This window comes from Lissotriton helveticus, chromosome 4_1, assembly GCF_964261635.1.
Source record: "Lissotriton helveticus chromosome 4_1, aLisHel1.1, whole genome shotgun sequence".
Lineage (NCBI taxonomy): Eukaryota > Metazoa > Chordata > Amphibia > Caudata > Salamandridae > Lissotriton > Lissotriton helveticus.
In genome coordinates, this window is record NC_136063.1 from 1,401,474,530 (window position 1) to 1,401,486,616 (window position 12,087).

The window sequence follows — 12,087 nt, forward strand, 5'->3', positions numbered from 1 at the left end:
GAATCACAGCCAACTTCTCCCTTGGTGGAACCCTTGTATGCAGATCACCAGGACTCTGCACCAATTTTACCAGCGATATCACGGACTTCGTCGCACCCCTTATCCTTCTCAGAGACCTTAACTTTCACATAAACACTGCACCAGCTGAGGGTCAATGGGTCTTCTGGAAAACCTCAGAAACCTTGAACTCACCCAACATGTTACCAAAACGACCCACACTGCCTGGCACCTATTGGACACGCTTTTTTCTCCACAATCAGCAACATCAAAGTTGACAAGCCAACAACTGTGACCTGGACAGATCGTGCCCTTGTTGGGTTCAGCATACTCATGCTGCATCATCACAGATCTACCACCACCAGGACCACCCGCTGCAGCTGGAAAAGCAACTCAGAAGAGGAGTGGCCATCAAAAACCTCAACAGTTGGATCGCAGCATGTGCTGACACCTTGGCTCCCCTCAAGCATAACCCAAGGGCAAGAGACTGACCACAGGCTAGATGGTACACAGAGGAACTCAGGCTGACGAAACAGCACTGAAAGCAACTGCAACGCAAATGGAGAACAATTCAAGACACCGCAGATAAAGAAATCTTCAAACCAACCCTAAGATGCTGCCACCAGCAGATACAGAACACCAAAAGTATAGCTCTTGCTGATCGCGTTGACCCCAGCACTAACAGCATCAAGGAAATCTTTGCCATCATCAAAGATTTCACAGTGCTTCCTGCCGCCTCCAGCAACAACACCCTCTCATATGACCATTGTAAAAAGCTCTCACAATTCTCTGTAGCAAAATCACCTCCATATACAGCACCTTTGACCCCAAACCGAACCCTGTTACTGTTGCAACTCAACTTCCCTCTATGGATGATGAACTAACCCTGACAATGTGGCCTGTCAAAAAAACACTGCTATCATGAAGACCATCCACTTGGAAGCTCTATGTGACCCTTGCCCCCGCCACTCCTTTACCAAAGGACTCCTACAGATCAGTGACGCACTAACACCCATCCTCAATGCCTCCATTGATTCAGCTACATTCCCGGACACCTGGAGCTCAGCCATTGTCATGCCCCAGGGCAGAAATCAAGCACGCACAATTTGGGCAGATATTTCCTACACTCCACTTTCAATATTCAATAGCCGCCTCAAGTATAAAGCCATATGTGCATACAAGCACACATTTCCATAATGCTTAAAAGTGTAGGAATCTGCACTGTAGTTCAGTGACGGATTATTTAAATACAAAGACACTGTGATAAGTACTTAAAAATGACATACCTGTGGTGTCAACTCGTAGCACTTTATAGAGTAAGAAGTCTGCCTTTTCCTTGACAAGCTGGCTCTGCAGTATTCTCGCAACATCAGTAGCCCTCATGGTTTTAAAAGGACTGCTGGTCTGAACATAGAACACTACTGCTGTGCTGCGAACAAAAAAAAGAGAAAAAAGTTTGCCATCAAACCCATGCACCATCAACTGATAAAAGGATATTCATAGCCAAGTTTTATTTCAAAGGCAGGAAAGAACCAAACACTTTGGCTAGGTACTCACTATACTTTCCATGTGGCATTTTTAAATCAACAAACAGGTGTAAAGGTGTAAAAGAACATTGAACTATCTTATAAAGTCTAGCAATCCTTTGCCGAATGGATATACTTGTGTAAATGTTTGGGATTAGATCTCCCTTTCTTTCAGAATATAATAACCAGCTGCGGCCCATACAGTTAAGAGCAGAAGGGCGGTGGGGCCAGATAAGAGGCGATTTCGACGGACGATGACGAGGGAAAATTAATTATTTATTTCAACTTTTTCTGTGTAAATACAATTTAATGAAGTACATGTACCTTACATCAATCACAAATTGGAACAGCCTAATATTGAGAACTTCACTGAAGATAATGGGGTGGCTCAAGGCCAATAATGGTTAGTCAAGTCCGCCTGTTTTAAAATTCCAGTTTTGTCTTTCTGTTTCTCTTTGTTTATTAAGAACACTCTGTCTTAAGTGGTTTAATAGCCCTACAGCCCTCCCACCTCTGGAAATAAGGGTTGTTAAAGGACATTTCCATTGTTATAGGCCTTCTTCTGCTATTATAAATAACTCCTCAATTACACAAAAACTTCTGTCTGTTTAATCTTCAAGCTTAAGGTTTTATCGAAGAGGGTGTGGTTTACACATGTCATGCACAAATTGGATACAAGCAAATCAAAGCAATATTTGGTTTATTTAAATCAATGGTACATTTTGATGAATAAACGAGCACACCAATTCAGCAAAAAAAAATTGTCCCGTATCATCCTTAACTTAAGGTCTTTAAGTGGGCCGGGTCCTGCAGGTGCTCAGCACCAGCAGTTCTTAAAAGCAGGTGTCGAGAAGGGTCGCTATCGGGCTTTCCATTTTCGCCATTACCCTCAGGGTGAAAAAAATAAATCATAACTCTGCAGCAGTACCCCCTAGCTGCCTTTGATGAAACTTTAAAGAGACTCATTATAGTTCTTTCACAATCTCATCATGTCAGAACTGAAGCATTTTTAGTGTTAAACACAACACAGCCGTAGTTGCAGCTTATTTATCTTATGCAACTAACAACCATTGACAAAGCCAATAGCCCTGTTGTAGGCCTAATGTTACTTGTTGTTTTATATATCTGGATGCAATGATAAAAATAACAAAATACCAGTGAGGCGGCACACTATGCTAAGCAGAGATTTTTAGCTTATGTGTTTTTAAGCCACGCCCTTAATTACACAGGTCATGTCCGACCTCCCCCCACAGTTTCTCATTCTACTTAAAACCCAGCTTAACTCCTACCCTTAAACAGTACTGATGTGAAATAAATTACTTGGATAACAGGTACCACCACTGACTGCTACGAGGGTGGAAGGGAAGAGTTCATAAGTTTCCTCTATCATTTAAATATTATTTCTAAAGTTCTAATGTGATGGTAGGCACAGAATAAAATAATAAGAACTGGAAAGTGGTGGCTATTTATTCAGAAACGCCAGAATCTAGCGCTGTACAACATGGAAGCCTGAAACTAAAATATTGTATACCCATTAAACATAGTTGACATTAGTAAAAATAGAAGCTCACGTTTCTTCCTCAAGATAACCTGGCTTCGTAAATAAATGCAATCTTGAAATCCAAATATAAGACAGAGGCTTAAGAGGGTGAAAATAAGGTATTATAATGTTAGGAAATAAATCTTAGGCATGACAAAATTATTTTAGTTTAACAGAAACAATAAAACGCCCATACACATTCATCCGATATTATAAACAAATAAACCTCTTGATTTGGGTGGGCTTCCAGGCAGGTGTTCCTGTACTGGATTATTCTTTCTGTTCTCTTTGTTAAAATATTAATTAATTCTATTGCCCTGTTAATTTTGGAAACCTTAAAATGTATTGCGCTTGTACTGGTCTCCATGTATTGTGAAAATAAAATGAAATATAGAGAAACTGTGATTTCATAACCATGAATTCCTTGTGATTGGCTTACAGGACAGTTGTCTGGAACTTAATTACGGCAAAATTAAAAAAGTAGTTATTACAAAAAAAAAACTGGATTAGGAAAACTGTCTGTAGTATTTTTTAGGAAGAATAGTTTTATTTTCTGGAGTTGAATATTGATAACCATCATAACATAGTGAATGCCTCATACCCATTACATTTAATAGTGTGACTTGATTCATTGTTTCATTAAATTATGCTAAATCTTTGCCACACCATTATTTTACATTTCACTGTCACAGCGCAACCCCATGGACAATTCTTTGTGGCAGGACATGTATACAAAAATTCAATTGGAAAAAAAAATGTCATGCAGTTGTCCTCTGTAAGACTTCAAGTACCTTAAATCAGAGTGCGCCTGTATCCTCTGAACTCGGATGTCCGAGTCCAAGACATTAAGTAGAATCGCCAGCTGCCTCACCAGTGTGTCCTTCTGCTGTTCTGTTAGCTGGCCGACTCCAACTTCCAATATCAGCTCCACCAGGTTGTTCTTCTTGGGATCTAAAGAAAAAAAATGTTTTCAGTGACAGTATCGAAGATGCTTTGCTTGCTGCTGTGATATAAATTCTGGATGCATAATGTGTCAAAGAAAATAAATATTTTAGGATAAAACATGTTTGCCCCTTTACTAAACTAAAGTTTTTGATTTTGCCTAGCAAATAAACCCTCTATCCACTGTATGTTTCTTGCAGGTGCTGATAAAGAAAAAACGTAGGGGCATATTAGCAAGAACCTCGTTAAAATTATCGCCGTTTTAGCCTCAGGAAACTGCCGCTAAAACGGCGATAATGGACTTGCTAATATGCGTTATAGAATTCCAATAAAAGCCCAGGTTAGATGTCCTACACATCGAGGTCGAGTGACAAACATAACCGGGAAACTTAAGTTGCTTTAGACTTAAAGCATTGTTTATAACGTTTGCCCATGTCTCATGCTCTTGTGTGATTGCATTTTGCATTGTATTGTACCTTATATAAACCTGTGCGCCACGGAGGTAAGTGGCAGTCTCTTTTGAACCTCGTTTTACTAACGACTTCTAATACCACTGTACTAGCTGCAGCTAATAAATACTATCTTCTACGCCAGATGAAGAGTCCGTGTCTCTGTTTCTGATAAGGCAGGTGAATCCAGGGTATTTCAGGCGTACCCTGCGCCGCCGAGCCTTAAGGTTACGGTTCTCCATCTGGCGCCCAACGTTGGGCGACTTCAACGGTAGCAGTTGAGCCCGAGGGTCGTGAGGAGCCCCGGAAGAAAATTCCAGAGGAAGCACACCACGTGATCGACCCCTGTATGTTGAAAGTGGACCGAAGTTCTTTGACAGCGCGGCTACTCCTCTCCGACGGCTGCTGACGACTGCTGCCCTGACTGTCGCCCTGCCTTGGACCCTTCTGATGATGTTTGGTAAACCGAGACGATAGTCGGACCTTCGCTGGTGTAGGACGATCCTTAGTTAAGTATTTGGTGGGTCGCTCCCACAAACCTTTGTTTTGTTTTGGTTTTGGGGGTTTTATTCAGGTATTGCAAAACCCGAAGCCAAGGGGTAAGTACGTTTGTACTGTTTCATTGATTTACACCCCTTGTTGTTTGTAAGCAGTCTAGAGAAGTAACGATGCCTGGACTGAGTAAGTTCAAAAGAATTTGTTGTTTAGGTTGTACGAGGGATTCCCAGTTGGAGGAATCATGTCCGATTCCCCCCAGTTGGAACTCCCACTTATGAGCTCTATTCGAAACATGGTATTGGTCCCATTACCTTTAACGAGACATGGGTCCGATACACGAAAAATAGTGGAGTTTTTTTATGGCCCCAAAATGGTAGTTTTGATCCCGCCATACTAGATAATTTGGAAACGATTCTGTTTAGGCGTAAGGAAGCCAAACAGAAGGAAATTAAACAAGCAAAAAAGGATAAGAAAGCGCAAAACATGTCAATTGTAGAGGCTGCTCAGCAGTTTAAAAATAATGAAGTAGATGGTGCGAATGAGATACTAGAGAGACAACATCGCATGGCGATAGATAGATGCTATCCGATGTTGCCTACTTCCACGTCAAATAAAAGTAAGGAATTGGAAGAAGATTCCTTAATGTCTTGTTTATTGAATTCACCTCCGCCCTATGCCCAAAATCCTATTGCACCTCTGTTACCCCCTCCTATTGCTCAACCAATGGTTGCTCAATTGCCGATTGTTCAGCAACCGGCTCAGCCTATTAATGCTTCCTTGCCTGCCTCTACTCCATCTTTACAGCCTGTAATTCAGCCCCCACCTCCTCTCCAATCCCCCGCTCTTGTTCCTCAGTCGGCTACGTTCCAGTCCCCGTTGCCTTCTATGCCTGTAAGGCCTCCTGTTCTCTCAAGGGATTCCCCTACCTCACACAGGAGACTAGCAGACGCTGTTTCGAATTTCTTTTCTCCTCTTCTTGGGTCTTTGAACCTGTCTCCAGCTTTCTCTAGACGACAATCTCGTTGTCAACTTCCTCTCACGGATGAGAAAGTAGTTTTGGGTTCCCTAGCTCGTAAATGGATTGAGAATGGACTAGAATATAGTACAGGGGACATTATGAGTTCCTTTCATCAATGGGCAGAGCCCACCCAAAGATATGTTTTTAATATCATGTGTCAGACTCTTATCAAAGGTTGGGAAGATATGGAGTTGGATACAGTTCCTTCGGAGTTACTGAAATTACAAGCTGATTTTGATAAAGGTTTTATTGTAGGACCACGAGTTGAAGAGGCGGTGAATAAACTCGTTGCGTTCCGAACCATGTTTTTGTCCTTGTCCTTTTCCGAGACTGATCCTGCCAAAAACAATGGCATTAAGAATTATCCGATGTGTGAAGTTCCTCCAGTATGGAGGGAAGCGGTGAATGGTCCGCCTCCTGTCCCTGCTCATTTCCAGCGTATATGGGTTCACGAACCCTGGAAAAGGTCTGAAGTATTGGCGCTTAAACAAACTCTTCCGGACCCTCGTAAAAATCCGGCTGGATATTACAAGGAGTTGTCTCAAACAGTTGAGGCCTGTATTATGAATTTGGCCGATATTGATATGTTATTTGGAAATGTTGTTCCGCAAGCATTATGGGCGCGGATTCGTAGGGAGAATCATGTTGGTGAATTAGGTGGTGATTTGGCTGCTATTAGAACCGCAGATGCAAATCAAGTGGGTGATGCCCGCGGTGCGAGTTAATTGGGATAAGCTGGCTGCATGCAAGCAAAAGAAAGACGAAAGCGTCTCGGATTTCTTCACTCGTTTTGAAGAGACGTTTATTGATCATAGTGGTCAGGATTTGAGTGTAGAGGGTGGCCAGCGGTTGTTTGTGGATAAGTTTGTATACAACTTGCTTCCCGAATTGTCAAATAAACTAAAGAGTTCTGAAAGTGCATGGGTTGTCTCTTCCCCTGCTAAAATACTGGCTACTGCACAGTATTATGAGAATAGAGATAAGGAGGAGAAGGAGAAACAAGAGAAGAAAAATAAAGATTTGAAAACGAAAGGTTCTTTTACAGCAAGCTTATCCTCCGCGTTCTGCACAGCCTCAATTTTCTCAACCCCCACAGTTTCAGAAAGTGCTCCAGAAACCAGAGTACTTCGCAGCACGTCTTTCGTTGGGTCCTAATCAATGTGCTTATTGTAGGGAAGAGGGACATTTCAAGAATAGTTGTCCGGTTTTATTACAGCGTAATAATGGGATGTCTGCTCCACGGGGTCGTGGTACTTCCCAGACAGGATCTAGAGGTAGAGGACGAGGTGTGTCCTCTCAGTAGCAGCGTTCTTTTCCTCCATCTACTACGAATTACTTTGATCAGCAGAGAGTTCAGTCTACGCAGTATTATAATGACGATTATTGTGAAGGGCTGACGATTTTCAGATCGAATAGGACAGCCATGGACGAAGTGAGGGAGTTGTGTCGATTCCAGTAGATCAAAATGGGCCATATGTCACTATCAATACTATGGGTGTTTCAGAACCGTTTCTTTTGGATACTGGTGCGATGAGAAGTTCTATTATGCATACTAAACTTCCTGGGGCACCTTTGTCTGGCTTAATAAATACTTCCATAGGATTTTCTGGCGCCCCAGTCCATAATCCGGTTTCTTGTCCCTTGCCCGTTTCGATTGGTCCTTATGATTTGAATGCTCCACTTATTCTGACAACTGGTTGCGGCGAGAACCTGCTGGGTCTGGATTTATTGAAAAGACTACATGCAACATTGTATTGTTCCCCTTCTGGTGTGCATCTTACGTTGGGGAAGAAACTGACGTCTTCCATGTATTTGTCTCCAGACCAGCTCCCACCTGAGCTGCTTTCTCTTCCTGAAAGTCTTTGGGCTACAGGCCCGAATGACATGGGTTGTCTTGCGATCCCACCGTATGTTGTTACAGTTAAAGAGAATGTGAGAATGCCACGCATTCCCCAATACCGTATCTCTACTGATGGAGAGAGAGCACTTTTGGCTATTGTCGATGATTTTATTCAGAAGGATGTGGTTGAAGAAACGAGAGGCAATGTTTGTAATAGCCCTGTTCTTCCGATCCTTAAGAGAATGCATCCTTCACAGCCTCCTGTTTATCAATTTGTTATTGACCTCAGAGAGGTCAACAAAATTGTTGTGCCACAGTTTCCTGTTGTTCCGGATATTACAGCTTTGTTGACGATGATTCCTGCTTCGGCAGCTTGGTTTTCAGTCATAGATCTTAAGAACGCTTTCTTCAGCATTCCTATTGCTGAAGAAAGTAGGGACATCTTTGGTTTTTCTTTAGGTGGCCGAAGTTTTAGATTTAAAAGAGCACCTCAAGGCTATTGTGAAAGTCCCTCTATCTATAGCAAGGCTCTTAAATCACAACTTGATGCTTTCTCTTTGCCTCCAGGTGCTACGCTTAGTCAGTATGTGGATGATTTGCTGGTGGCTGCTGATACGGAAGATGTGTGTAAGAATGTGACTGTTGCGTTGTTGCATCATTTGTCTGCTCTACATCATAAGGTGTCTCCCTCTAAGCTGCAATATGCCCGCCAAGAGGTTACCTATTTAGGTCATCTCTTGTCGAAGGAGGGAAGGCGATTGACCCCAGAACGCATTCATGCTATTTCACAGATGTCTGTACCCACCACGCAGAGAGAAGTGTGTGCCTTTTTGGGTATCACTTCCTACTGTAGACAATGGATTCCCAATTTTTCACTTTTGGCTAAACCACTGTTGGTACTAACGTTGAAAGATACGCCACATTCGCTCCCTTGGACGGATGAATGTCAGAAAAGCTTTGTTGATCTACGTACTGCTCTGTGTTCTGCTCCAGTGTTGGGTACCCCAGATTATAGCAAGTCCTTTACACTGTACGCTCACGAGAGAGAGGGTTGCGCATTGTTAGTTTTGACACAGCAATTTGGAGATAAGCAGAGGCCATGTGCCTATTTCTCGGCTACACTAGACCCAGTAGCTAAAGCTTTGCCCAGTTGTCTGGCAGCTGCGGCGATTTCTATTAGACAGTCTGCCGGATTAGTGTTGGATAACACACTCATTGTTATGGTTCCACATGCAGTGGATACCCTGTTGAATAGGACAAGAACACAGCACCTTACGAGTGCTCATTTGTCTGGATATGAGCTGACACTTCTAACGAGTCATGTACATATCAAAAGATGTAATATGTTAAATCCAGCTACACTGTTGCCACTCCCAGAGGAGAAAGACGCTCAGGAAAAATATGATTGTTTTCTTCGAACTGAAGAAGAAACGAAGGGTAGGATTGATTTAAAGGACACTCCGCTCAAAGACCCGGATGGGATCCTATGGGTGGACGGTTCTTGTTTCAAGCTTCCAAACGGGGAGACTATTTCTGCTTATGCTGTTACCACCTTATGCACAATTGTTGAGACGGCACGTATTGGACATAATTCAGCCCAAGCAGCTGAATTGATAGCCTTGACTAGAGCGTGTGTGTTGTCGAAGGGAAAGAGAGTGAATGTGTACACAGATAGTCAATATGCTTTTGCACATAGTTTTGGTAAGTTATGGAGGGAGAGAGGATTCTTTACCTCTCACGGGACAAAGATCCAGCATGGTCAGTTAGTGAATGATCTTCTTGAGTCACTTACCTTACCTGCACAAATAGCGATCATAAAGTGCAGCGCACATAAGAAAGTCACAGATGATGTGGATCGTGGAAATGCATTTGCAGACGAGGTAGCAAGAACTACAGCTAGAGACACCGCTAGTCGAATGTATGTGACAGGTCCTGCAAACTGGGTTAGGGAAATTGGAATGTGTGAAGACACGATTGAGAGTGTGAAAACAATTCAGGGAGAGGCTACTGAGAAGGAATTGAAAACGTGGAAAGAAAGTACGGGAATGTTAGACTCGACGTGTTGTTGGACGGAATTGTCGGAACATCAGCGATGGTTATTACCAGACGCTTATGTGTTGCCGATTGTGACTATGGCTCATGGTCCAGCTCACATTAGTGCGAAAGGCATTTGTAAGCTTTTGGCTCCTGTGTGGCAGAATGAAGGAATTCTGAAATGTGCAGAGAATGTGGTTAAGCATTGTATTGTTTGTCTAATGCATAACCCAGGAAAGGGTACCCCACCTCAGGCAGGTCATTTTGCTCCCCCGTCATATCCTTTTGAGGTGTTGCAGATCGATTATATTCATATGGATCGATGCAACAACCTTAAGTATGTTCTGGTGGTGGTATGTGCCTTTTCCCGCTGGATAGAGGCCTACCCCTTGAAAGATAACACTGCTCTGTCAACTGCTAAAGTGTTGCTAAAAGAGTTCTTCCCCAGGTTTGGTTTGCCGCGATTTGTCTGGAGTGACAATGGAAGTGAATTTGTGGGTCAAATTATGCAGAAAGTGTGTTCTGGTCTTGGTATTAGACAGAAGTTCCATGCGGCAAACCATCCACAGTCAGCGGGTTTGGTTGAGTGTTATAATGGTACACTCAAGCTTAAACTAGCTAAGATTCAAGCCAGTACGGGTCTTGCTTGGCCAGACGCCTTGCCCCTAGCTCTTTTGTCAACCAGAACTACTGTGCACTCTCGTATGGGACTTAGCCCATATGAAGTGGTATTCGGACGTCCAGCTAATATTTGGGGTGTACCTCGTCCTAAGAAATACTCTGACATACCATATCCTCTGTTAATTGATTATTTGCATGACTTGACTACTAAATTAAGTATTATTCGTCAACAGGTACAAAGTGCTTTGCCAGAGGCCTCCACAGACCCGGGTCACACCATTTTGCCCGGCGACTGGGTCTGCCTCAAAAATTTTCAACGAACGAACAATCTGGAGCCTCGTTGGTCCACGCCTACGCAAGTTCTGCTCGCCACCCGCACAGCTGTGAAGGTGGTCGGCAAGCGAAACTGGGTGCATGGCGTGCACTGTAAGAAGGTGCCATTGCCATTACCCTTCGACCAGTGGATTCGCAGTGGTGTAAGGGAATCGGACACTGCAGCGGTTCCTTGTTTTGTGCCTTTCAGTGATGCTCAAATTTATGGAACTCAGTCTGAGAAAGCAGATGACGATATTCTTCAAGCCGCTGTGCCTGGGAATCTTCGAATAGACACTACGTATCCAAAAACTCTGTTTAAGGACCAGACGGTGCCGAGCAAAACCCGCTACAACCTGAGGCCGAGAGCTGACCAAAGGAACTGAACACTTTGAAATTATTTTTTCTCTTATTGATCAGAGACATTTTTTTTTGTTTGTTTGTATGATATTTAGTATTAGATGTGCCATCTGTCTCCGTCGTTGGGTCACAGTAGGAGACTCCGACTGTAACCTGGTTTTTGTTCTTTTAGTAAGTGGCTAGTGCCTCAGGATATACAGAAGTACGTAGCTGAGTGATTGAGGAAGATTGCCGTGAGCAACATTATTTTTGATAAAGATTAATGGTACCACAACCATAGGTAGGGAAAATAGGAAGCAGGAAATGAGATTGAAATATTGTAAATTATTGCGTAGTCGATTTGGCGTAACTTTGTGTATTTTCAGGTTTTTGTGTATTTTATTAGCCTGCATAGGTTGGATTGTACATGTTCTACACCCGAGAAATGTGGCTAACTCTACAACTTCTTTGCCCTCTCGTCTTTCTGTCTTTTCACATAAAATGCATGCTCTACCCCCTCATGAACAGATAAGGAGAGCAGAATATATGAATAATACGTTTATCCAATTGTTACACCAAAACCAGCTGGTTATTAATATGACTGACTGTTGGGTGTGCGGTCTTATGCCACACAATACACGAAAGGGGATGCCATATTTAGTTCTTCCCTTCTCATATGAAGGTTCAGCTTGGGCTTACCTGACTATGTTTTCGGCAGCATACCACAACAGACTTCGAAGCCTTGTAAAAACTTCTGGGAACGGATTGGATTTCAGCCACAGCTCTTTGATAAAAGGTATAGTGACGATGGCTAAGATTGTAGAGAAGAGCAAGATTCCGTTAGATGAGAAGAAAGCTTATGAAGGATGGAATGTTACCCACTACGTTTTTAGCCTTGGTGACAAAACTAGAAAGGGTGAGTCTTCTCCTATATGGACTGTACCCCATCAAGGTAATTTTTGTCTCCAAGT

General features: G+C 42.9%; 1 protein-coding gene across 3 annotated transcripts in view; it reads right to left on the bottom strand.

Moving 5' to 3' along the window:
- The window catches only part of KIAA0319 (KIAA0319 ortholog), a 587,552-nt gene that overhangs the window by 81,653 nt on the left and 493,812 nt on the right, over positions 1-12,087 (bottom strand). For all 3 annotated transcript variants that reach the window (XM_078687943.1, XM_078687944.1, XM_078687942.1), the window contains exons 16-17: positions 3,855-4,014; positions 1,284-1,426 (exon numbers count right to left, since the gene is read on the bottom strand). In XM_078687943.1, coding sequence (XP_078544069.1) covers positions 1,284-1,426; positions 3,855-4,014 — 303 coding nt within the window. The remainder of the gene's footprint in view (positions 1-1,283; positions 1,427-3,854; positions 4,015-12,087) is intronic.